Here is a 27,482-nt window from a genome sequence, read left to right as displayed (position 1 = left end):
TATGAATTGTCTATGCTTTGTAATGCAATTACTCAATAGTCTTTATATATCCCAAAAGATTTATGCAACAACACATTTAATTGTTGTCAACACAAATAAATAACCAAAAACCTACAGAGAGACAAACAAATTACAATAAAATACATAATCAAAAAAGTCTAGTTAGTATCACAGATCTATATAGATCGGTTAGTACTCTACCGTGCAATGGTTAAAACACCATTTCTGATTCAAGTGTAAACATCAGTTTACAGTGATACCATGTGGTTGAATTATGAATGACATTACAAGGGTTTGAAATATTTACACTGAAACTTTAACCTGCTACTGACTATTAGGAATATTATTAGCATTACTAAAATGGAGCTTTGCGTAACGAAACAATTTATTTTATGTATTTATATTCTATTATTTATTTCTAATCATCTCTATAAAATTGCAGACGTAAAAATAAAAATACCTGATGCAATATCTTAAGAATTTATTGTATGTTGAAACGAATCTTCTGTCAAACAATTTGTTGAAATGTATTGTTTTTTCTCTATAAACAGGCTTTATAAAGGCTAAAACTGAAAAAAAACTGCAATGATAAAAAACCTTTTTGAGGAACCTTTAATTGAGGAAAGGGACACTAGAAGGGCCACTAGATCTCTCCTGACACCTCATTGCGAACAGTTAGCCTAAATATATTTTTATTTCATTATGTAAATGTGGATTGATACTGTTGTTTTGAATAACATTTATGATCTTGAACTCACCTGCATGTCATCAGAATTCGTACGACATTCTTCAGTGAAACACAAAAGGAATGTCAATTCAATAAGTTAATAAGTTAATTCAATAAACATCCGGAACCATAAACGATTTTAACCTTTTATGAACTATTCAGGCAAACGTCGTTTTGTTAATATCTGGTCATGTTGGGTGAAAAAGAAACCCATTGAGATCGTGACTCAACAAAACTAGTTTATGTTGCATCGCTAAAACTCTGACATGGTTTGTTTACATTTAGTACTGTTTAAAAGAATAATAAAATAGATGTGAAATATATCACCATAAAGACAAGGCAGTTGGTTAACACATCCCAAACGCGTAGGACTGCATCTTGTCCAGATAGATCGACGTTTGGCATCAAGGTAACGCGAGAGCAGTTAAAAATCTCACGTAGTAGGTTGCTCTCGCGGTACGTGACGTCACATTCCTATCAGTCTGCGCTGCAGACCATACGACTTCGAACACGCCTTCATGCTCTTTTCAGCAGATTGCTTCAGTAAACAGCGGCATTTGGTCTGTGCACGTTTAACTTAACATTTCTCGAATAAAGATTCTCATTTATGACCATAATTCATGTGTATGTGGAGATATGACGATCATTTAACAGACCCATGTGATGAGCCTTACCTAAAGCCAGGAGGCGAGCTCGGGTGACAAGGATACATGAACGTCATACTAAAACAAGACAGCGAATATAGTTATGCTCTTTCACTTTAATGTGTATGTTTTGTTTTACCTTTATCCCCCAGACAAACTGAAACAAACGCTTTGAAGATTAAACCAATTTCAAATATTCCAGGAGTCAAACATATTAACTAAATATACAAATAATGTATTTGGTTACAAACTGTCACATATAAAACAATACAATATCGCACAGCATTACTTTTAAAAATTTTAGGCCTTTAATAACAGTTTTTAAAAACTTGAAATGACCTAATAAAATGTAACAGGCAAATTGTAATAAAATACTGCTTATTCAAATAAAAAACTTATGTCGGTTAATTCTTGAGTAGGCTAAAAAGAAAAATAGAAAAGGCACATTTAAAAAAAAAGTGCATAGATAAAAAGACAACATAATCACCATGTAAACATTACAACTTTCTGTAGTGACATATATAAATACAGAACATACAGTGGTAGCATTTTGTTTTCTTCATCTGTGAAAGAATATTTTACAAATCTTTTGATCATGCTCTGTATGCAGCTGCTTTTAAATGGCATAACCCTTTAATGGCATGACCTTTGGTTGCCAATTATAACATAGATAAGCATCAGTGCATCGCAAGAGAAGTGCTAATATGTTTTTAAGTGCATAATTGTATTTGCTGAGGGTGGTCTTTCATGGACAAAAGTTAAAGTGATAGTTCACCCAAAATCAAATTAGTTTTTTTTAGATTAACTTGAATAAATACATGTGGTCTTATTAATACGAACACATTGAACTTGAAATGGTATGAATACTACACACAGTTTGACATTGCTTAGACAAAGAGTAGAATAGAAATAGCAAGCAAAGAGGTGGTTACAATCTTCTCAGGTCCTGTTTGTGCTCCTTTGTTAAGCATGTCTGGTTTCTCTGTAAGACAACACAACAATTACAGAAAAGAAAGGACAAATTGGACAGTAACACAATAAAATTTCGATTTAATGAGAAAAAGATGAAAGCAGCACCTGTTGATAGATCAGTGGAATTGTTTGGTCTAATTCCATCTACTTTGGACAAAAGTTTATGTTAGCAACCAGAGACATACAATAAAGACTGAATTGTCAATAAAAAATAGTTCTGTTCTCTATTAGTAAAGACTGAATACACAGTTGTCACAATTGATGAATTCTTATTTTAAATTTCATCATGTTTTCAAATCATTAGAGTATACTAACAGGATTTTTATTTCAGAATAATAACAATGTAATCATCTGTCCAATACGACCAGTGACCTGTTGCACGAAGCTTTCCGTGGCTACCATAGTGGACTTATGAATTGTCCGCATATTGACACAAATATGACAAGAGAATGTTTTGGAAAAACATCATTATACTTTTTATCATTATATGCACACAACACAGTAAACACAACATTATAATAACCACTTTGGATGATGCTTTGTTATAGCTGCTGCCAATATCTTTTGGAGTTTGGATTGCATCAAAGTAATATCAAAATTAAATTCAGTTGCATGACATTTCAATTTAAGACTTTATAGTATCTTTGGCAAGAAACCTACCGAAAACAGGCTTTGGCTGCTGAAACTGTTGCTTTCTGCTGTTAACATGGTTTTAAACTAGTCATATTTGCATATAAGAATATCTTGCTCCTCTAAAGAAGAAATATGCACACCTTAACGCATCTCAAAGCTTTGCTGTCTGCTTGCTTTAAGTGCATACACAAAATCACTAACTATGGATTCAGAGTTTGTTCAACATGCTTCGTGCAACAGGCCTCAGGAACACATATGAACAAAAAGTAAGCAGAAATGAATTACTTCAATGTATCCTGACAATGTAATAAACTGTTTGTATACAATGTACTGATTTATTTTTACACACCTTTGAGTTGAAGCTTGACTTTCTGAATGCTTTGCTCTTTATTGATATAACAGGAGTACGTTCCTGCATCAGTGTCTCGCAGGTTGTTGAGTTGGAGGGAAAAGTTTCCTTTCAAATAACCTTCAGGAAAAGTTTCAACTCTGTTCTTATACTCTAGCTGCTGTTTCTCTGCTGATCCTTTACCTTTATTAATGTCATACACATTCAAGTTACTATTATGTCGCCAGTATACTTCAATGGATTCAAGTGACGGCTGATCTTCGCGTCCAGAACATGGTAGGACAACAGAGGCTCCAATAACACCCTCAACTTCCTCGACCTTCGGAGACACTGAAAACATAGACGCATAAAAGATGAGTAGACAAACCTATTTTCTAAAGGGGTCATACGACAAGGATAAAACGAATATTCTCGTTTGCTTTAGGTGTAATGAAATTTAAATACACGATTTAAGGTTAAAAAACGCTGTATTTTTCACTACCATGCATGTTTGTATCTCTCTTTGCTCCACCTCTCTGAAACATGTTTTTTTTACAAAGCTTATGGCTCTGAAAAGCGAGGTGTGCTATTTTGGCCAGTTAACCAGTGCGTAGTGATTGGTCGAATAATGCAAGCATGTGAAAGAAATGTAACAGCTCTTACCATATTTTGAACATCAGGTTCCAAAGCAATTGTACTGACAGGCAGGGGCGTCACTAGGCCCTTTTTAGGGGGGCTTCAGCCCCCTAAACTTCTGCCCAGCCCCCCTAAAAAATTATTAGATTAATTAATTTGTGATCGCTTCAGTCCCCTTTAAAAACTAATTTGAAACGGCGGCGCGATGCGTCAAGTTTCGGCTCCTCCCCTGATCTCCTCCCCTGATCTAAGTCTCCATGGATTCAGCGCGTTATTCAATCCGCAGGGGGCCGAGCGTACAAGAGAGTACAAGGTGTGTGTGTGCATTTATTGATAGATTGCTATGATATGACATCTGCATCGGTGCAGTTCTTGTAATTGCAGTTTACACAATGTTACTGGACCAATACAGGGTTCGGTCTCTCATCCAATACCTCTACATCTTCGCTGCGTTCACCTTTAGCCCTTTAGTTCACAGTGTGATAGTGTTTTTTTCTTCCAACAAAAATGAAGCGATTAACACCCATGAAAACATACTTTAGAAAACGATCATGATTTATTTTAATTTACTTTTTAAAATTTAAAACATATTAGGGTGTATCTCGGCATTACATTATGCAGCCATGCACAGAAATGGTTAAATACACTGATCATTGTCTGAAAGCAACAAATGGCACAGAGAGAGAAACATCACAAAAAAATCTACATTCTCAACTCAAATTTTCTTGTGACTGGTCACATCTAAATGTTTTTTTTTTTTTTACAGTGTTGTATATGGCTCAGTCAGTACTCCTACTCAGTGGTGTAGTCTAGCTTTTTGAAGCGAGTATACTGTGCTTTTTTCCCCTCCCAGCCTCATACGCACCCATCCCAGAGCGACACCCCATGGCACCACCACACTCACCAACTTATTATAAACAACAAAAGACAGTCAGCTGATAAAACCTGTGCTCCGGGTACCATATTCATATAGTATCATCATTCTTAAAGGTATAGTTCACCCAAAAATAAAAATTGTTATAATTTCCTCATCCTCAAGTTATCCCAAAACTGTATGAGTTTCTTTTCTTCTGTTTAACACAAAAGAAGATATTTTGTAAAATGTTGGTAATCAGACAGTTGGCAGCACCCATTGACTTTCATAGTCTATATTTTTTCCTACTGTGGAAGTCAATGGGTGCTGCCAACTGTGATTACAGAAGGTGTTTCAGGCAGGTCTGGGTGAGCATTCGCTTTTAGATAGGATGCATCTTTTGTTCTTTCGTTTTGCAATTTTTCGTGTCCAATACATGCATGGGCAACTTATAACACATTAAAGACACAGAAAAACGCATATCCGTACCATATGACCCCTTTAATGGACTAGAAATTTGCGAATAACTGTCAGTGTTTCAATTCTTACCTCCATGTATACACATGTAAACCATAAGGATCCTGTAAAGAATTATAAAATTAGACAGTTTACTTTTCACAACACACAACCTCTAGCACACTGTAATATTTTACCTATTTAATGCACAAATATTATGGCTGCCTACAGAATTAGGCTACATTAGGTTTTCACTATGGTTCTCTTACAAAATGTAGAAAAATATTTGTTTTGACACGATAGCAGAAAGCCAATAAAATAGGACAACAAAGCATAGATGACACACCAAAGTACATCAAATTCTAAAAGGGAAGTATCACGTGTCTTTTGTTGATCACGTCGAATGCTGCATGATCCGTGAAAACTGTTTTTGTGCAGAATCAGCTGTAAATGCAAATGCGAGCCAAAACAAGAAAATGGCAGCACGAACAAGCAGTGACATGCTCTGATTTTAAACAGGTTAAATATTGCTTCATGATGGAGGGATGAGCACGTTTAGACACGTTCTAATCGTTTACTTACCCCTCCCACAGTAAGGGCCTTCATAAGGGTCAACATTTAAGTACAGAACGAGCGCTGTAACGGTTACTTTACAGTATTACTAAAATACATAACAGCGCTAGACATGTTCAGCCACGTGTGTAAGTTAATGCTACGTTACGTATGCGATAATTAAGATTTATATATTAGGACCCAAAAAACGTGTTTAAGAACTGATGTTAATATAAACCTGTCTTAAAAGCAATTTATTATCGTTATATGTTTTCTTTAGTAATTTTGTTATTTTGAAGAAAGAGAGGGACTTCCCATATCTTGGTAAACCCCGCTATATCCGCTGTATCTGATAACGTTATATTTAGTGAAAAGTAAAGAAAACTTACCTTACGAACATGACAGTGAGATGAAATAATTTAGCTGTATGAATTATTGACTCGCGCCTTTGTTACTCAATATTTTATATCGCAAATCAGAAACTGCGGAAAACTGTGTTAGACTAAGAATCTCACGAGAGTTAAAACGAGGCGTTGCGGCCTGACGTCACGTAATGTTTTTATCATGTGATATTTCTCCACTAGACGGCGTTCTGGTCGCGTTGCACTCGTCACTGGCGTGGAATTCCCCCAACATTCACCATAAATGTACAAATATATAAAAATACTCGTTACAGCTTGCAAAACCAAATCCCTCACCTGCTTGTTTCTTTTTATAATAATTGCCATATTCTAGTTAGACTCTAGTTAGTCGCATGCAAAAACTTGCTGAACACATTGCTTTGCTGTTCTCTCTTATACTTTTTGAAGATCTTAAAGACAGATCTATTCTGTTGTAAAAACTGACAGCGTGACATTATTGGCCGAAATATGTTCTTTTTATAATATGAGCTTTTCAAAGTTCCCTTATTAAGAACGTATTACGTTCCAATAATTAATGGCTACATGACAGGTCTGACACAACTGCCCCAGAGGATGCCAACCAAAGCTTGTATGTGCAGTATTTGTTTTATTTATTCCATGTAGCACTCCGCCATCTCGCTATAATTTCAATCTTTAGACCCTACATTGATTTGCACTTCAAATTTAAATGTATAGCCTATATCGTAGTCCATCTGGGTATACTTCCTAAGAATTTTCATTTCAACATACAGTACTTCTATACTAATTCTAATTACCAAACATGTGCTTTTAACACACTGAACAATTATTTTTTAGTAATGTGTGTAGAACTGAATGTGCTGTTTAATAAAAGGATCACGAGTGGTTAAATTTAGACACAAGAGTTAAAGACTAAAAGATGCGGTTAACGCTAACTTGATTACTTCCTCTGGATATACGGTTGAAAGCTGTCGGGTAACGTTTTGTCTCAGAAGTGTGAGGATATCCAGCCTGCATCATGTTTATGATCAAACGCTTTAGCATGAAGGTCATCCAGTTTCAGTTCTGTGAGTTAAATCTTTTTTTAATATCTTTCCAGAAGCTTTGTAAACTACAGGAAACACATTGTTTTTCTTTATTTTTTTGTGATAGATCTTCTCATATTGTCTCAAACTGCAGAGACTTTCACAGATCGATTAACAGATTTGGGACAGAATGTGACTATAAACTGTGATCTACACGAGGAGGAGGTTTATTGGTTTTTCCTAAAACTACCGGGTCCACCAGTGATGATATTACGCACGTTTTCATCACCTTTTTATTACAATGAAAGATTCATAAACAAATATTCAGTTCAATCTAAACATCATCTGTTTATAAATAATGTCACTCATGATGAGTTAGGAGTTTATTACTGTATGAATCCAGAGAATAAAAGCAAAGAATTCAGCAATGGAACCAGATTACACATCAATAGTAAGTACCAATTCATTCAATAAATTACATTAATCTGATTATGGTATAATTTGTTATACACTTCTTTATTATGTTTAGAAACTATTTCTGCGACAAATAGTGATGGTAAGAAACCGACACAATGGCTGGTTATCATGTCTGGACTGATGAATGGTGTTCTGCTAATTGTGGTTATAGGTGAGATTTTTCACTATGTAAAAACATGGTCTTACACCAAAAAGCATTCCAAATTGTCATGCTTTTATTTTTGCTGCATATTATTATTTTTTCAAGCATATCATTGACAGTTTATAATGTTAATGATAACAGTTTATAATGAACACAAATATTGAACATCATAAAGAATTGAAACAATTTGTACATGTAATCTATACAGCATAGTTGTGTGAGGAACAAATAGAAATTTAAGACAATAGAACAACAGTATTTTCCTTTTTAATTAAAGTTAAAAATATAATAAGTTAAATCTGAATTTACCTTGTGATTATTTAAGGCCTATTAAAGGTGTTTGTGTGTGGAAGTAGGGGAACAAGGCAAGATTCCGAACCAAGTTCAGACGACCTACAACCGGCACCAGTTATGGATCTTGAACAAGATTCAGGCCAAACAGAGGTGAACTGCATGTACTTTAAGCTATTACTAAAATCACAGTACAAGTTATTTAATGCTAAATGGTTATATATTATATTCAAGGCATTTGAAACCTATTGAATTGTTTGGATCACAAACCATGTGAAGAATTCTTTCATACTGCATTTAATCCTGGGCTATAGTTAAACTCAAGACCAATTTTTACATTTGGTAAAGTAACATTGATTCAATTCAATTTATTGAGTTTTTTGGTTGCAAAGCTGCTTTGCTAAGTACATTTAGGAAGTGGTAACTGTAGTAAAGAGAAACAAATAGTTACAATATAACAATCAGAGTATTATTTATATGAAAAAAGCAATTACGGTTTATATCACAGTTATATTTAGAGTATTTGAAAGGAAAGATGGGGACATTATCAAGCTTGCCCCATATTAATCTCAGAAGGTCTGGTTGACCAGGTGGCACAAGGATGAGCATCTGGCTGAATTAAGTATAAATACAAAAAGTATCAATGACCTTGGGATGATTTTGATATTCTTGGAACCATTAATAGACCAGAGTTTTACGACAGCAGTGTGAGCAATGGATTGTAATCTGACAATAGTTTGCAAAGACACTGCGGGGGAAAAACCATTGTTGTAAGCAGGACATTACAGTGTATTCAGAACCTTTTTGATCTTGTTCAAATGCTAACACTGCTGCTCTTTTGCTTTTTCAGTATGCTGAGGTGCATCTTCCCACACAACCCAGTTGCCCCACACCATTCAAGCCCATCCATTTAAACAGCACCTACGCGCTTGTACAGCTGTCACAAAACTAATCGCAACTAACTTCATTGTGTTTATCATAGTGTCTGATAGTCAAGTTTTATTCATTAGGTATTGTATAATTTTATGCATGGATCTCTCCTGATATTACTTTATCATACCATATTTCTATCTTGGCTTCTTATTTGAGATTATTTTTAATTATTTTATATAATATGTAAGTGATTTATTTAATCTTTCATTATTCATTCAAAGTGTTGTGCATTTGATGGCTATGTGTGTTCTGTGTTTAAAGTTCCAGTGTGTAATTTTGAGGAGGATCGACAGAAATGCAATATAATAGTCTTCAGAGGTGTATAAAGAGCTTACACTAGGAAGCTATATGTTTTTATTGCTTTGGAATGAGCTATTTCTATCTACATACACCGCGGGTCCCCTTACATATAATTCACCATGTTTTGTCAGCAGTCGTAATGTTTCTACCGGGCTAGATTTCACTGACTGGACCTTTTGGTGCAATGTTGCCAATGTTTTAAAAAACTGTGCTAGTTAGAAATGTACTTTGTGTTGAAACCTAAGAGGAACTCCCATTTATTTGATATCATCATGCATGTGTTCAATCATATTTTATATGAAGTTAATACAAATAGTGCAGGGTAATAGGCTGAACACTCTTTAAGGCCAATAGCAAGCGCCAACAAACACTAACAAACACCAACATTCCAAATTCTCATTCCTATTGATACAACAAACTCTAATATACACATATGTTGGCACTTGATAAATCACTGTGGACATGCCTAAACAGTTATGGGTATAGTTAATTTACATCCACTGCAACTTTGCATTCTTGTGGTTTACACATTAGCCACATGTTTACACTACCAGAAGTTCAGTAAAATGTTCCACTTGCTTAGCATAATACAAACCACAAAAGCTGAACTACAAAAAAAAAGATTATTTTTAAATGGAAAAATATTGGCTAAACAGATCTTAAAATGACCGTAAATGGGTCTATACAGTAGGCCTACACATGAGAAGTCAACGAAATTACAGCAGTTTGCTATTCAGCTCAGATACAGAGCATAAACTTAACATATTGTTGGGCCTGTTTATTCTTTACAGTATTTTACTGCGTAAAGTGAAATTTGGATGCTGTGTTACATTTCATAAAACAGCTGTACTCTGTTCTGATACTATCGTGGCCAGTGTAGAAACCGTGTTACAGTATGTCACTTTTAACAAGAAAAAGATTACAGCATCTATGTGAGTTAAGCACAAGATTAGGTAACACTTTCCTTGAGGCATGTATGTATAATGCATTATAAAAGTAGTATGAAAACATTGTAATGCACATTTTAATGCATTGTAATGTCTTATAAATAATTGTTATTACAGTTCATAACACTTAGCAATTCCTTGTTACACTTAATATTTTTAATTTGTTATAATTATTTAAAACTACATAAAATGCATTACAACACACATTATGAAGAATTATAATGCAATTTACACTTTAATAACTCTTTATAATGCATACATACATGCTTCAATTAAGGTGTAACCCAAGATAAAATACTAATAGTGTGGTTAGTGCAGAGCTGACTAACTTCCTGTTAACCTGGTTACAGTGTTCGTAAAGTCAAGAGAAAGACTTCATCATGTCTATAATGAATTGTTTTAGCATGATGACGTTGTATGTAGTTTCAGTTCTGTGAGTTAAATCTCTTCTTAAATATCCTTCTTAAAAATCAATTCATTCTGGTTACTGATGTGCTCAGAGGGCCAAGGATCAAACGTCACGGTTCGCTACTGATATCAACAGCACTTGTACAGCTCCCAAATTACACACATATGACTAACTAACTTTTGGTAACGTCTGATAAAAGTATTTTAGAAAGTTACATTAACCCATTGATGTTACTAATGATATCATTAGTAGAATAACACATTGCAAGTATGGCCCAAAAATATTTATTATTAAAATGTTCATTTTTGTAGCATAATTATGTAAAAAAAGTAAACTGTAGGGAGTTAAATCAATTATGAACTTCATTTTGCATTGGAATGCTATTTTTTCTGCAGCCGATTTTATTTGTGTGAAAGTGCAATGCTGGCGTCTCTTTCTGTGACCACAGATGTTTAAAAAGAGGAGGATGAAAGCTGTGTCTCACATCTCCTTTTGTTTTCACATATAAATGAAGTAATATAAGGTCAGAAATAACATAACGGTAAATACGTGTAAATAAAATTACTGCATGATGATTTCACTAATGTCATGGCCAATTTGTTATAGAAATTGTTGTAAGTTGAAAGTCGCATTTATTTGATATAAGACAAAATGTTTTGAATCACCTTTCGGAATAGAAATAAATATGAACATTGAATTGTTATTGGACCAATATGCTTTAAACAATAGGTATGTAAGCAAAGCTACATTCACACAGCTGTGGCTCAAACTTAGGTGACCACATGTTTTCACTAGCAAAGCTCAGAAAAATGTTCTACTTTGGCACAGTACAAACCACAAAGTTTGAGCTACAAATAACTATAATCATTTAGTGCGTGCATTTTTCCTGTACTTAAACAGAGTTGGTTTCAACTAAAGAGTTGACTCAATTTTTTAAACATCAAATTATCAGGATTCTCTTTATCTCAAAGGTTGTGTTAAATTGATTTGTGCATTTGTTTTAGTGGTGTAACAGCTTACTCATTTTCTTGATGCTCATCAATTACGCCATACCAAACAGAAAACTTTAAGGTAGGTCTCTTTAAGCTTCTTAAGCATGCACAACATGTCATTTCTAGACTGGAGTATAGCAATGCTCAGCAAGCATGCAACCACACCAATACAAATGACACAGACTGCAGCAGCACGATTACTCTTCAAAGACCCTCTAAAGAGCACGTCTTCATATCTCTCCACTATAGCCACCAGTTGAAATCATTGCCGCTTGCAGCTGAAAACTATTGTACACCATCTGGCGTGCTCAGACCTCTGCTGGGCAGGGGTGAAAAGACCAAAAAGGCGCTTAAAAGCTGTCACTGATACGTGTATCATAAATGTATTTTTTATCTTAATGTAAAGTTTTTTTTTTTTAATTGACATAAAAAATCATGATTAAAATGTCAACACTGATTTTTGTTTTAATCTTACAGCCATAAATACATTTTGGCATATTTTAAAATGTCAGTACTTAATAAACAATGCTGTGCAGCGTATCCATTCAACAACGGCAGTATCCATTCACTTCTTTTGTAAGAACACTTAACCAATGCAAGTAAATGGGTACGGCAGTTGTTACCAAAATTCCTTAAAATATATTTGTGTTCTGCAGAAGACATTAAGTTATACAGGTTTGAAATGTCGAGGGTACTTAGATGATGACAGAATTTTCATTTTTTGCTTGAACTATCCCTTTAAGATAACATAATTGTTTATCTGACACACCTGCAGGGAGAGCCAACATAACGTGTATCTCAGACTTGGATGCATATTGGGTGCTTGTCAACATGCTTCCTCATTTTTTTTATTTTAAATTATCATCAACATACTAAACAGTCAGAAACTTTTGGCTAATCTTAAATGAGCAGTTGACCTTCTCAAAGTGAGAATGCACAACGTGTTATATCTAGACTGGAGTTCTTTTTTAAAATTGGTTCTTTGTATATTGTTTATTCTATATCTTGTATTGTTGTTATAATCTGTTTTGAGCTTTAATAGAATAAAAAATCGTCCTCGTTTTGAAAAACATGCATAACAGTGACTGTACGACAATGGTCAAACCAAACTTTAACTTCCTCTTCCTTATGATGTTTCTCCTCTGTTTTTAAGTAGGTGTGTGAAGAAATCAATACATTTTAGATGTCATACGGAACTGTGTTGTCAAATGCTTTAACATGAAGATTTTGCATCTTCAGCTTTGTAAGTTTATTCTAGTTTATAAATTCAAGTCTGCTTTTAATGTAATTATTTAGTATATAATTGTGCTTAATTTTTGTCTATAGATCTTCTCATATGTTCTCAAACTACAGAGACTTTCACAGATCGATTAACAGATTTGAGACAGAATGTGACTATAAACTGTGATCTACACGAGGAGGAGGTTTATTGGTTGTTCCTAAAACTACCGGATCCACCAGTGATGATATTACGCACGTTTTCATCACCTTTTTATTACAATGAAAGATTCATAAACAAATATTCAGTTCAATCTAAACATCATCTGTTTATAAATAATGTCACTCATGATGAGTTAGGAGTTTATTACTGTATGAATCCAGATACTAAAAGCAATGAATTCAGCAATGGAACCAGATTACACATCAATGGTAAGGGAATAATCCAATATTAATGTTATTTATAACATTGCCCGGTTTTATAGACATGGCATAGCCTAAACTGAGATTGTGCCTTAATTGATTAAGGCTCTATATTTGATGTCGCTTTTATTAAAATGCAGTAGGAAAAAGAATACTGATGTGCATCTTGAGAAAAAACATTGGCACTGACATATTTTAAGTCAGGGCAAGTTATTATAATTTAAAAGAGTTCAAAATTCTTTTCAGTCTGTGAAAGCGGGTCATAGTGTTTTAATTTTTATATCATCCTTAGAAACACACACATGCAACAATGCATTAACCGTACATTATTGGTTGCACGGAATAAACAGTGTTTTATATTACAGAGAGCCTAAATAGTTTTGAGAAGAAACAATGTCCAGTAATTAACTTAATATCTGCTCTGATGAATGGTGTTCTGATCATCCTGGTTGTAGGTGAGGCATTCTTTAACACTCTGTATATACTGTAGAAACAATTTTTAAAGAGTTTGACCCAAATTGAGCATTTTGCAGTTATTTACATGTCTCATTCATCAATGTAATGCAATTTTTGCCATGCAATTACAGTTTTTAACAATCATACAGGTTTAAATAAAACAGATTGACCTACCAAATCAGTCATGTTTATTCTGCTGTGTGGAGATATTTCTCAAATTTAATTTATAATTCCTTAATAACATTCACAATTGGCAAACCTTTCATTTATCTTGATTTTGAGTTCAGTTACTGCACAAGACAATTAAGCCATATATTGGTATTAAAGATGTCAAATTGACACATGTATTTATTCAATCCATTTCAATAAATCTGACTTCACTGTGTTATTCCAAGGACTTCTAGTTGCGCTTGTTCGTGAAAGTAAGAGAACCAGAAAAGGTTTAAAACAATTTCAAGATATTGACCCACAGGAGCTCATGAATCTTAAACAACATCAAGACTCAACCCAAACACAGGTAAAAGGAGCTGTAGAAAAATATTTGAACTCATTATAAAAATATAATCTAAATCTGATTTTGTTTATTTTATTTTTACAGTAGGTATTTCAAATGCTAATAGTTTATTCTGTTGTATTTCAGTATGTTCAGGTGGAGATTCCCACACTGTGCATTAGGTTTTAGTCCAATAATGTCAACGGCATCCACACATGTTGGTGAACTGCTTAGTGTGAAGAATGTGGTTATAAGTTAATTATCAGTTGTATGTATAAGTTGTTATGTGCCATTTAATAAAAACCTTTTTAAGACTTGTTGTGACATTTTTTAAATGGAAGTAAAAAACTTAGCACACATTAAAATATGGATGTAATAGCTAATGATGGCTAAACTGACATGATCAAATGACAGTAACTTGGTCTATATACAGTACACAGGAGGTGTCACTGTCAAGAAAATATAGCAGTTTCCTATTCAGCTCAGATACGGGGCAAAAACGTGTATTGTTGAACCTGTTCTTCTAGGCCTACATAATATTTACACTTTTTATTGGATTTTAAGGAGATTTTTGTTTCATGCTTATAGTAAAATCTGGATGCTTCATTGTCATTCATGTTCCCCATAATATAAAAACAGCTGGATGTTCTGATATATTATACTAAAGACACAGGTTGTGCTTAAGACCAACATTATAATGTTGATGGTAAAATCTAGACTGCATCATGTTTGCATCAAGCCATTGTGTTGTGGTGTCTGACAGTCCGAAGCCTGAATGAACTATTACAATCCCTACATTCGTTCACATACTTTTACCCACAATGCACTCTGATTTTGAGTGTACATCTGATTTACATCTCATTCACTATTTCTCATGAGACAACACGAGACGATCGCCTGATTAAAACCAGCTGGAGGACACTGACAGTTAACACCACAAATGTATTTTTATATTTGAATGCTCAAACTCCAATGTGACTGCACTCTCACATAAAGGATTTTTAGGAACACCATACTAATACTGTGTTTGACCCCCTTTCGCCTTCAGAACTGCCTTAATTCTAAGTGGCATTGATTCAACAAGGTGCTGAAAGCATTCTTTAGAAATGTTGGCCCATATTGATAGGATAGCATCTTGCAGTTGATGGAGATTTGTGGGATGCACGTAGCTCCCGTTCCACCACATCCCAAAGATGCTCTATTGGGTTGAGATCTGGTGACTGTGGGGGCCATTTTAGTACATTGAACTCATTGTCAAGTTCAAGAAACCAATTTGAAATGATTCGAGCTTTGTGACATGATGCATTATCCTGCTGGAAGTAGCCATCAGAGGACGGGTACATGGTGGTCATAAAGGGATGGACATGGTCAGAAACAATGCTCAGGTAGGCCGTGGCATTTAAACGATGCCCAATTGGCACTAAGGGGCTAAAGTGTGCCAAGAAAACATCCTCCACACCATTACACCACCACCATAATTGCATTAATGAGAAATTGGTGTTGAACAGGTGTTCCTAATAATCCTTTAGGTGAGTGTAAATCAAAGTCGTGAGATCAAACTGTGTCGGAACTCTCTTTTTCAACTGTACTCACACCAGTTCTATTTAAAGGAGCAGTTTTTTTTTACAGCGGCCACTAGCGTTGTATTATAGATTTGCAACAAATCTATCAGTCCAAACACGACAGTAAAAAAATATGTTTTACTCAATTATGAATAGACTTACAGTGAATTCAATGTATAGGCCCGCTCTGTATGTCTATATAAACAGCTTATTCCAAAGTACTACGTAAGGTCTTTATACAACTTTGAAGACATTGTTTTGTATATTATGGTATATAACATTTCTGTCAACAGATCCTCCCAAAAACCCTGTAAAGTTCCTTTAAGAACAACGCTCACTTTGCTGATTGCAAAATCTGCCGGATTACGTTTTCTAGCTTTTGTCTACACAATGACTGTTCATCATTGGCAAATGACCACACTCATAATGGAAAAAAATACCTTCAAAAACAACTTTTGAGAATATAATCTACATGATTTGGGTCTTCTGTGTTTATATTATGAGGGCTATTTATTTTTATAATATTCTAGACCAAAACATGTACAACCATCATAAAGCACAGTAGAATGTCATCCAGTTATAAATACGGTATCAATTTTGTGACACTAATCTGCCATTTTCCAATCAGGACTAATAATGGCAATATTTAGTGCAACTTTAAAATTAAAGGAATATTAGAGGTATTTGTGCATGAAAGTAAGATCACCAGCCAAAACTCAAAAACTAATAGAAATGACTTACAAAAGCATGAAGTTATGAATCTTCAACAGCCGCATGATTCCGTCCAAACACAGGCAGTGAATGCAGAGTTAACACAGTGAGGGCGTCTACATACACAAAATAAAAAGATATTGAAATCCGCCTATAAGTTTTTAACTTGTTTCATGTATTTGCATAACTGGCTACACAGAAAATCCAATTTACATGGAACAAGTTTTTGATTTTGCACTTTTTTGCATTAAAGGTTCAGTGTATTCAGAGGTGTATAAAGACCTTACATAATGAAGCATTATGTTTTTATTACCTTAGAATGAGCTATTTATTTTGGAATTCATGCTTTCATACATGTTTTGTCAGCCTCTGTAATGCTTCGAAACGGAGGGGGGAGGTGTGGAGTGAGATGTTTCCTTTAGCTCAGTGGTAAGAGCATTGCGTTAACAACGCAAGGTTGTGGGTTCGAACCCAGGGGATTGCAAATACCTATGTAAAATGTATAGGATAAAGCAATGTAAGTCACTTTGGAAAAAGCGTCTGCCAAATGCATAAATGTAAATGTTGGTTGCAATTCGCAACTCAAGAGCAGTTTTTTATCTGTTATTTTACTTTTATTTACTTTTCTTACACCTGGAACCCTTTCACCCCGGAAATTGTGCTAGGGTTCGCATTTGTTGTTTTCAGCATAAGCATATATAAAAAGTGACCTACAGTCTACAGGTGACTTCTTTTTGTTTTTGTTTTTACTTCTTTATTCTGTGCATTTGAAGGCAAATTCAATGCTGGGTTACCAGAAATGTGCCTAATCACACAAAAACAAACAAGCACACAAACTTTTTCCGGGTTGAAGTGTGTAAAAAACACAAGGCTGTGTTCAAATACCCCCACTTGCGGTCTTCGCCACTCGCAAGAGCTTTCTAGTGTAACTACTTTATAAGGTTATATCTATTTATTATTTGTTTGGCTAACGTGTTTTACTTTTGTTCTTGCTTTTTTTGGGTACCCTGCTTTGATACAATAGCCAACATATAAAGCACTACAAAAATAAATCTGACCTGACATGACTATATAATAAGGATATTACTTGTAATTTCTTAGTAAAACGTAGTGTTACACATTTTATTAGGGGAAAACTCCAGAGTTCTGTATTTTGTCACATAATTAGAAACACCACATTAATCAATGTTATATGTTTGCACTTGCTGAGTGTGTCCCAACGGGTTAGAAATACTATATGCTCACTTAGGATCTTCAAGCCCACTAGACCGCTTTGGATGAAAACAGGAAATACGTCACGAAAGTAGTCAAGAGGTCAAGTGCAAAGACCGCAAGTGGGGGTATTTGGACGCAGCCTAAATCCGAGGTGTTTTGAACGCAGCATAATTTTAACAGGGATGATGAGAACGTGTAAAGTGGTATCAGTTACGTTTTTCAGATCGAAGAGCTTTGAACTTCAATTAAAATACATTTTGAAATCGCTCAAATTAAGGACATTGCTGAAAAACAGTGCCGTAAATTGCATGTTTAAATTAAAATGATTTATGTTGTACAAATGTCTTCAATACGGCTAAATGCTGGCTTTATGGACCACAGAGCGCCCCCCGCAGGAAGAATGAGTTGGCGCCGTCGTCTTGGAAACAGATTTGGCGCCCAGTGATGTGCGAAGCAGACGACGTAAAGCATTCTGGGTAATTTTGAAAGATGGCGGACGAAGTGGAGCAGGTTTGCTTTTTGTGTTTGGCATTTACTCGCAATAGTTTAAAAACGAATTCCTGATCTAAAATGTGTCCTTTATCAAAGCGTTGATATGTTCCGTCCATTGAACGTCTGAATTTACCTACGGCTTTGAATGCTTAGATATATTAAACAGTAGGTGTGATGGTGCGTTTGTGAATGTGATTTTAAGTAACGTCATTACAGTAATCATTTGTTTTGAACTTGTTTTGCAGCAACAAACCACCAATACTGTTGAAGAGCCTCTGGATCTGATCCGGTTGAGTTTAGATGAGAGGATCTATGTGAAGATGAGAAACGACAGAGAGCTGCGCGGCAGACTGCACGTGAGATCAGCCTCCTGTCTCACATTACTTATTGATAGTTTTCTTCTTTTGTAGCTGCTGTTTACGTTCATTAGGACATCAATCTACCTCTCTTCTAGTTATTAAGTGTTTTCATAACATACCACAGCTATATTTATGACCGCAAATTTGTCTGAAAGATTTGAGTGCTTTTTTTCTACAATTGTATGCTGGTGATTTTGATTTAGTGGAGATAAACAATTAAAACTTAAATAAACGTTATGCATTCCAAAGACACCCAAAGTGAAATAAACTTGACTACAACTTCCAACATAATATTCTGAAGCACTACGTTACATGAAGACTTTGAAAAATCTGAACAATGGGTAATACACTAAAAGTGTTACAGCTATTACATTTAAAACCCCTATAAAGATAGCATAACAATGTAAAACTTAAGAATGTACTAATATTGCATGCTGCAGAAATTATAAATATGTATGCAGGTTATGTACATTTGTTTTATTATACTTATGATATTTCTTATATTGGCTACTTTTCCATACAAGGGTATATATCATGTTAAAGGTAATGCCATTGTGTAGATAGAATCTGTGTTTCTATAACGTCACCAAAAATAGGGCAAAAATGATGACCGTGATTGTCAGTTTTCGAAATAAATGACACTTCACCGTTAAAATGACATTGTGGGACAGTGCGAAGGACTGATTTCATGTCTTTGACTGTAGGCCTATGACCAGCATTTAAACATGATCCTTGGGGATGTTGAGGAGACTGTCACGACTGTGGAGATTGATGAAGAGACGTATGAGGAGATTTATAAGGTAACTGTTTGCATTCAGATCTGGTTTGAAGTAAGTTATGTGGTTTTCACTCATGTATTCGATAGTAAGACATTATATTATGTAGTATTACTACATAGTTATTTTTAACAGTAATAATAATGTTTAGTTATTAAATCATCTAATGTAATGCTTCGTATGATGGGTATTATTATGATATCACTAAACGGTTAGTAGGGTAGTGCATGTGAGATGCTTAATATTTCTTTTGATTTTGCAGTCAACGAAGAGAAACATTCCCATGCTGTTTGTCCGAGGGGATGGAGTTGTGCTAGTAGCCCCCCCGCTGAGAGTAGGATAACTTCATTTGGACAAGCTCATCTGACCTACATCATTTTTGTTTCCTAAGATGGACTTTTAAGTGAATAACGTTTTTGTTTTGAACCGCAGAGTTCTGTTTGTTTTGAAGTCTATGTTCCATTTTATGTTTGGCAAACTCTAAGGTATTATGTACTTTTTCAATACTGGTAAAGTAATTAAAAGTTTTATTTTCAAAAAACAGATATTTTCAAAAAAATAATAAAAACCATGTTTTGATCAGGCAAACCTTTTCCATAAAACATGTAATTTGCTGCGTTGGCCTAATATTTTTTAATAAGCATTTATCCACATCATCACCACACATGACATTAGAACAGAAAAACTTGTTTTTAAACTAATACCCTGAAAAAGTTAGAAAAGTTTGTTGGAATTTTTGACTGTCCTATAATGAAAAAAAAAAATTTTCCAACTGTGATTTGCTGTACTGACACTTTTGTCATAGCAAACCAGCAAAGAAATGTAATTAAATTGATCCGTTTTAAGTAGATTTTTTAAATAAATAACCCCTGAATTATAGGGTTATTGATATACTCAAGTATGACCAGCAGAGGGAGCCAATGTCACATCCAATTCACAAGTCCTAAGGGGATAGTTCACCCAAAATTGAAAGTTCTGTCATAAAATACTCGCTAGCTATTCAAACCTGTATAAATACAGAGAACGAATGCTTGTAACTAAACAGTTCTTGGACCACAATGACTAGCATAGTAGGAAAAAATGCAATAGTAGTCAAACTGTTTGCTGTTTTACATTCTTCAAAATATATTTTTGTGTTCAACAGAACAATCATTATTAACATTTTTCCTACTATGGTAGTTGATGGGGTCCAATAACTGTTTGGTTATAAGCATTCTTCCGAATATCTTTCTCTATGTTCATCAGAACAAAGAAATCTATACAGATCTGGAACAACTTGAAGATGAGTAAATGATGAAAGAATTATAACTTTTGTGGAAACTGTCCAGAGATACCTCTGTTTCAGTCTCTGTCGGTCATCGCGAGTTCAGCTGGGATGGTGGTCTATAATGTACATCATCTGACTTTTCTAACAGTGCTTCTTCAGTTTAGATTATACAGGATGCTAAATTGTTCTTTTGGGGTCTTAGAGCACTACCCTTTCCCTAAAAATCCAACCTTTGTTTTACACACCAAAATAACTCTTTCTCATGACAGGGGTATTTTCTATTAGTGGGACAGTGATGCAGAGTTCTCATTCAGGATAGTTTTAGTATTTCCCACGGTCTAAAAATAACCCCCATGCAGGCTGTTGATAACCAAATATAGCTACGTTTGGGACCGAACCATTGGGGGCACGGTTCTGACTGACAAATGGTAGATAAATGTCTCTAACTATATATAGCTTGCACTGACTCCGATGCAGCTCTATTTAAAGAGAATAAAGAAGAATATGCTTCCAGATGTTTCAGTACGTTTAACAACATTGGCATAAAAGTGTGTATTTCAATCTATTTTTCAGTAAATCCTCAAAAACAGTTTAGAAATCATGATGGAATGCAATGTCTTTCAGTTAAATGTGAACTTTTTATTGTGAGTTAACCATGCCCTCAAGATGCTTTACATATTTTTCGTAATTTTTACCAAATGCTGAAGTATGCAGACATTTTTAAGGATGAGTTTTTAAATGGAATTTGTGGAGTATTCTTGCACTTAAATCATATTTAATGACCACTGTTATTTACCCACTTTGACCACCCTGTCAATGTTTCTTCAGTAGGGAAATCAGTTTTTATTGGTCATACAGTTTGCATATGTCACGGTATATTTCTGTAGTTATGGGGGGTTTAATTTGAACATAATTTTTGAATTTGCACTGATTACATAAGTGGAACACACCAGCATCTGTTAAATCATCCAGAAATACCCGCAGGTGCATCCTTATGAATGCTAAATTAGACATCATATAAAATAATGAATATTTTTTGTTAAATATGTTTTATATAGTATTAAACTACAGTTTCAGGTATTGTTTTGGTGACAGCCCTGCGTTTAAACAATTTCTCCTATGCTTTAATCCAATTACTTATCAAATGGATCCAAGATTGACCGTCTGGCAAGTTCGCCCCTGCTGGTGAATCCTGTATTTACATCTTATGTCAAAAACATTTACTGCTGTCATAAATTGCTGTATATAAGGACAAACTGACATTATTATTATTATTTTAGAATTTTTTTATGGGACTCAAACTTTAAAATGTGTTATTATTATTATTTTTATAATGTTTTTGGATGGGCTTGGAACTGTGCATTCTTGAAGTGCCATCAGCCAATCAAAAACGATCATTTTCAGCATATCCAGACTGACGTCACATGTCATTTTCAAGTAGAGTGATTGGGTTAAAAACCCACTTAAGGATGTTTATCATCATTATTGTTATTTATTGTGTACTGAAATATAAATGCATACCTTTTGCACTTATATCGTGTTGCTCTGAACTGAAGCTGAATTGATCTGTTTAAAAATACAACTACATATATACGTAAAGCAAACAAACAAGCAAAAAAAATCCTATTTTCAAAATAACTAAGGCTTGAAGCATGTTGGCTGTTTCTTTATGTTGACATGGCAGTCGTGAGGGACGTGGCATCAACGGCCTGTGCTTCTAGGGACATGCTTGACTCTAATCTTAGGCTGAGCGTCCAGCAATCCTTCTAAGCAGGAAATAGCAGCGCTAAACATAGACCCATCTCGGCAAATAAGTGCAAAAGATTGTTCAAGTCATTTTTTTGTAAATATGTCTGCGATGTACATTACTGTGCAAGGCTTCTATAAATATGACAAATCCAAGTTAGACATGTAATCTTCTAAATAAACCTTAATTGAATCTTTAAAATCTATCAAACTGTGGTGTCAATGATCTACACAGGGAACATTTATAAAATGATATGTTTTTATCAATCACATGGTTCTAACACTATTAAACTGTTTTTTTAGATGCACCTGGCTGTAAATAACAATTCACATGAGATTTTTTACAGGGAAAATATACGAACAAAGCAACCCGGCCTTTCTGGTCTGTGGTAGGCCTTGCATTGATTATTTGCTCAATCATTTTTGCACTTTTTCTATTTTTGCATTTTCAACAAAACCTAAAACTATTTTCAATGTACAGTAACATGGTTGACAATGCATGTTTTGAAAGGGAATTGTCCCCAATCATTTTTTGTTACAATTTAGGCACAATAAACAGTTTTTAACGGTTGGAAAGTTGCATTTCTCTATCTTTATTTTTTTGGTTTGGTTTCTGTAAAGACTGAAACTGCTTAATATTGTGTCAAAATAGTTATTGTATTCAAAGCAAGTAAACAAAATTGTAAACAAGTTATTTTCTCATATCATATTTTGTCAAACAAATGATTTTCTCTTGATTCTTGTTTTTAATTTTAAAAAGTGCAGTGATAAATGAATTCTTCGTGATATAATATATTCCATTAACATGTCCATTTTTATAAATAAAAAATATTCTCATTGAAATAGATTTGTCAGACAAACGATAAACAGTGGCATGTTGAATTCTAATGGTTATTTAGTCCTCTGTAGTACCAAACTTTGATTTAATTTTCCCAGACAAAATGCAGGCAGACACATGGCCGAAAATCTAATTGATCCTCTCTGCCTGTCATCTGAAGACATGTTGAAGAAAAACAGTACTTATTCAGAACTGTGGTTATATTACAACCAAGAAACGGGCCAAACATGAATGTTTTGTGTATTTTCAAAATACATTGAAATACCATTTGCAATTCCCTGTAATGAACTGTAATCTATTACATTTAGAGACATATCATGAAGAACACAAGATGGCTGCTGTTAGGTCTGGATTTTAATCTAATGTAAATCCTTCTTATCTTTTTTTTTAATTAAGTGGACCTGGAACTATATACAGTATATACATTATGAATTGTGAACAGTATTATTGGTATTGACTGTGAATTTAGTTTGGTCTGGTGAACATCAGCGTAGGCCTTGCTGGATCTGAACATCAACTAATATAAGATGGAAACATTGCTCATTGGAAACTGGATATAAAGGCATAGCACTCTAAAATGGATATAAACAAATCCAAGACAGAATTGGATAGACTCCGGATTATATAACCTAAACTGGAAAAACCAAATGAGGAAAATAAACAACTTGGTGGATGGGATTGCTGATACAAACTGAGAATCAGAGACAGAAATGAATCCTCACAAGCAGTTTAAAATGGGCTGGCACAAAACGGAGACTGAACACGTTCTTGGCCAGTACCAGGAAAGAGGGAAACTCAGAATTTTTTCTTGACTCTTGTGCTTTAGGGATAAACAAACTTCTCTAAAATCATATTTTCCGACAGGACAGACAAACATTCACAATGATTACTTCGATAGATGAACTGCAACCCTTAACATAAGATGTATTAGTTGTAGAAATAGAATTCCTTCAACATCAACCGACTTGCTTTGGTTTCCACTTGAATTGTGCTGTTTTCATACTATTTCATTCTCATAAATCATATTATTTACTTTTACAAAAACATTGTATAAATTTAGTTTGCATGGAGTACTGTAGAAATTGACTCTATACGATCTGTCCAGTTAATATAAAACGTCCCTGCTCGGGTCAGTTGATGCCTATAGTGGCGTCCAGGATTTCTGTGGTTAAAAAGTTCACCAAAGCTTTTTTCCTGACCCTCAAATGGGCGAATTTGCGCTAAAGAATTTACAATAAGTCTGTGAAAACAGCTTCTTTCCACAACTTCATAACACAAGCTGCCAGAAGAGTCCGGACAGACTGGAGATTCCAACTTTGATGGCTTTTCTAGACATGCTACAGACGGTTTCTGGTTCACAAGTGTCATTTGGAGGCTACGCTCTGGGTAATTTGCATCGCTCTGAGAATATTTTTTGGTTTCCGTTGACTTTGAATGAGCAATTTTTTTAAGTGTCCTGCTTACATGCAAACCATAAAGCCACAACAAGTGAAACGGTTTGTTTTTCTGCTGTATGTTTGTTTTTTACAGGCTGGTTTTATTATGGAGAATTGTGACCATGAATAACGTTGAAGTCAAACATAATTTCCTGTGTTTGTCGCAGGTGGGATCTTACTTCAAAGCCCATTACAAATTCACGTGACGTACTTTCACGCCGTCCTGATCCTTCGAAAAGGTTTATAGAGCGATTGTCTGTGTAATAATGAAATGATATCACATATGGGACCGGGTCCACGGAGTTTGATATATGGGCACCTGTGAATTCTCACTTGACTCTGGACAGCTGCTTTGCCCTTTAAGCGTCACAATGACGGATTGGAGAAGCTATGCCAGGGAAAAAATAAATGCCTCTGGTAACCTTGAGCAGAGGCGTGCGTCAGAGATTCAACCCAACATTTCACTTGGCCACGGTGCGGCATGACTGTTTGTATTTCTTGATGGAACATGAATCATAATGATTTTAATAAACATGGTTTCAATTGTGATTCCAATTAACAATTCTACAATTCTAAGCTTTTTGTGCTAAATAAATTCATGGGATCACATCTTTCTCATCACAGTCAATTCATACTGAAAAAACTTGCTTTATAGAAATAACTTGTACTGTTAGATGTTAGCGGACATTGGAGTCCAATATTGAAATTGAATGTGAAAATCTGAACTGAAAATAATTAGAAAAAATCTAAATTCTTTGTTTTTAATTTACCATTTCATTTTACAACATTTGCACGTTTCTTGAGAGTACATGTAAAATTACTGAACTGTACTACAAATGTAAACGTTTAGAGTGAAGAACATGTGATTTTGACAAAAAAAAGTTTTTTTCTTTCTGCCGGAATATTACAGTTTCTTACAGTATTTGTATGGTGTATAGCCATGCCAAACAGAATGTTGTTTACTCATTTAACGCTATTTACTCATGTGCATTTGGGATACTAAGTATATACAATATTGTTGTAGGAATAAAAGGTCATGGGTTTGATTCAGGAACCGATTCCAATACAAATGGTACTTGTGAATGTGTCTGAAGAAAGCACCTGCTGACTGCATCAGTGCTGGCTGCGGTCCACGCTGTCTCACATACCCTCAGCACACCTGACGTTTGTATCCGCATTTTTGTTAATGAGGCTATTGTGCCACCGATGCAGGTCTGGTCTCCTTTCACAACACTGGACTGATTCCCTGAATGTATTTCTGGTGCTTTTGTCTGAATCATTAGGATCTGAATAGCAACACTTGTGCTGCTACATATTGTTTGTATATTAATTGTTCCCTGTGGTATATTTTTGGCATTTGACAGTGGACCCATAATGTTTTTCTTAACAATGGGTTAATATTCCTGGTACTGTATTAGTGGTGTGCAGGGGGGACTTTTGCACCTGTGTCACTGTGGGGCCTATGTTTCAGGCCTATGACAACATATTGCTTTCTGTTAAATAAACTTCACAACTTTTTATTTTTAACTAATTTAATCAGATTTTTGGGCTAATTAAATAAAAAATGGTCACAAAAATGCAATAGACGTGTGAATGTTTTCACTTTTGTCGTCATTGATTGTAAAATTGTTATAATCCTTGCAAAATAAATACTTCGGTGGAAAACCACTGTGTGGCTTTGGGGTGAAGAAATGCAGCGTTTCTAGTTGACAACAACTCTATTAAACACAGCTCAATTGCTCATGCGACAGTAAAGAGCCTTCGACCAGAGAACTTGCGTGTTACTGGCAACAAAATCCAATAAAATTGTATTCTGGGTTCTGTTTTTGTTTTTATAGTGTTATTTAGCGTAGTTAATTTTCGTCCAAGGTCGACCTCATTCCTTTAATATTATTGTGCTTTTTAAACAACATTACACCCATTAGCCTCTTGGATATATTGTCTAATAAAACAAAATGTTTAATATAGTTTGACATATCCAGGCAATGATAGAAGCAACTTTAAATGGCTTTCAGTCATGTCATTAAATGGCATACAGCTGTTATGTGTTATCCCCAAGTACTTTATTCCAACTTAAACCTTCAGTTTTTGTCATTTACACAAAAATTATAATGATTTGTAACATAATGTTAATGGTTTAGGTAACTTGCTAAAAATGTTAAAACTGTGTATGTGAGGGAAAATAGCAGCTAGCAAGTGTCGCTAATGACTAAAGTACTTAAAATACAAATACAAAAGTGTGCAAATAATTACAATTACGTAGTATATTTATTTATTTAACAGTAATACAACTTTTTTATTTTAAAGTGACATTTATTGGGTGGTCCGTAGGGTGTGAGTGTGTGAGTGAATGAGTGAGTGTGTGTGCCCTGCGATGGGTTGGCACTCCATCCAGGGTGTATCCTGCCTTGATGCCCGATGACTCCTGAGATAGGCACAGGCTCCCCGTGACCCGAAGTAGTTTGGATAAGCGGTAGAAAATGGAATGGAATGGAATTTATTGGGTGCATTGAGCTTGCTGCAAAGTATTCAGGGTTTGCTTTATCCAAAAGGATGATATGTAATACTGTTTTAGGATTCAACCGAAGAGGGCTTTGTCACCTTCACCTGCATGTCTGTTATGATATTTAGATTACCCTGCATAAAATACTCCCACTACCTCATCATACCTGACAAATCATGTGAGACAAGGGTTGAGTTCAGAGCTGCTCATTCAATGGTTGGAGGTTCAGTTCAATATGAGTTTGCCATGGACTATATACTCTCATCATTGTGTTTTGAGAACTGAGCCTC

The 27,482-nt window shown here is 34.8% G+C and overlaps 3 protein-coding genes across 7 annotated transcripts; 2 read left to right on the top strand and 1 right to left on the bottom strand.

Moving 5' to 3' along the window:
• Positions 1 to 1,467: 1,467 nt before the first annotated feature.
• On the bottom strand, positions 1,468 to 6,357 carry LOC130430121 (CD276 antigen homolog). 3 transcript variants are annotated; one of them, XM_056759097.1, is made up of 5 exons: positions 6,191 to 6,357; positions 5,343 to 5,374; positions 3,326 to 3,655; positions 2,449 to 2,490; positions 1,468 to 2,353 (listed from the first exon to the last, which is right to left on the bottom strand). In XM_056759097.1, exons 1-5 carry the CDS (start codon positions 6,199 to 6,201, stop codon positions 2,259 to 2,261), a joined length of 510 nt encoding a protein of 169 aa, XP_056615075.1. In that variant the 5' UTR covers positions 6,202 to 6,357; the 3' UTR covers positions 1,468 to 2,258. The 3 variants fall into 3 exon arrangements, with proteins under 3 accessions (XP_056615075.1, XP_056615076.1, XP_056615077.1); XM_056759098.1 differs by having other exon boundaries at positions 2,449 to 2,487; XM_056759099.1 differs by lacking the exon at positions 2,449 to 2,490.
• Positions 6,358 to 6,483: 126 nt separating this feature from the next.
• LOC130430118 (uncharacterized) lies at positions 6,484 to 9,694 on the top strand. Of its 3 annotated transcripts, none has more exons than XM_056759093.1 (5): positions 6,484 to 7,248; positions 7,334 to 7,657; positions 7,736 to 7,834; positions 8,182 to 8,269; positions 8,967 to 9,694. In XM_056759093.1, exons 1-5 carry the CDS (start codon positions 7,200 to 7,202, stop codon positions 9,028 to 9,030), a joined length of 624 nt encoding a protein of 207 aa, XP_056615071.1. In that variant the 5' UTR covers positions 6,484 to 7,199; the 3' UTR covers positions 9,031 to 9,694. The 3 variants fall into 3 exon arrangements, with proteins under 3 accessions (XP_056615071.1, XP_056615070.1, XP_056615069.1); XM_056759092.1 differs by having other exon boundaries at positions 8,179 to 8,269; XM_056759091.1 differs by having other exon boundaries at positions 8,151 to 8,269.
• Positions 9,695 to 18,146: 8,452 nt separating this feature from the next.
• On the top strand, positions 18,147 to 20,016 carry lsm3 (LSM3 homolog, U6 small nuclear RNA and mRNA degradation associated). The gene is made up of 4 exons (XM_056759101.1): positions 18,147 to 18,285; positions 18,513 to 18,623; positions 19,331 to 19,426; positions 19,665 to 20,016. Exons 1-4 carry the CDS (start codon positions 18,265 to 18,267, stop codon positions 19,743 to 19,745), a joined length of 309 nt encoding a protein of 102 aa, XP_056615079.1. The 5' UTR covers positions 18,147 to 18,264; the 3' UTR covers positions 19,746 to 20,016.
• The last annotated feature ends 7,466 nt before the right edge of the window (positions 20,017 to 27,482 follow it).

The sequence above is a fragment of the Triplophysa dalaica genome, chromosome 10 (genome assembly GCF_015846415.1).
Source record: "Triplophysa dalaica isolate WHDGS20190420 chromosome 10, ASM1584641v1, whole genome shotgun sequence".
In the NCBI taxonomy this organism is placed as follows: Eukaryota; Metazoa; Chordata; class Actinopteri; order Cypriniformes; family Nemacheilidae; genus Triplophysa; species Triplophysa dalaica.
This window is presented reverse-complemented; position numbering and strand designations above follow the sequence as displayed.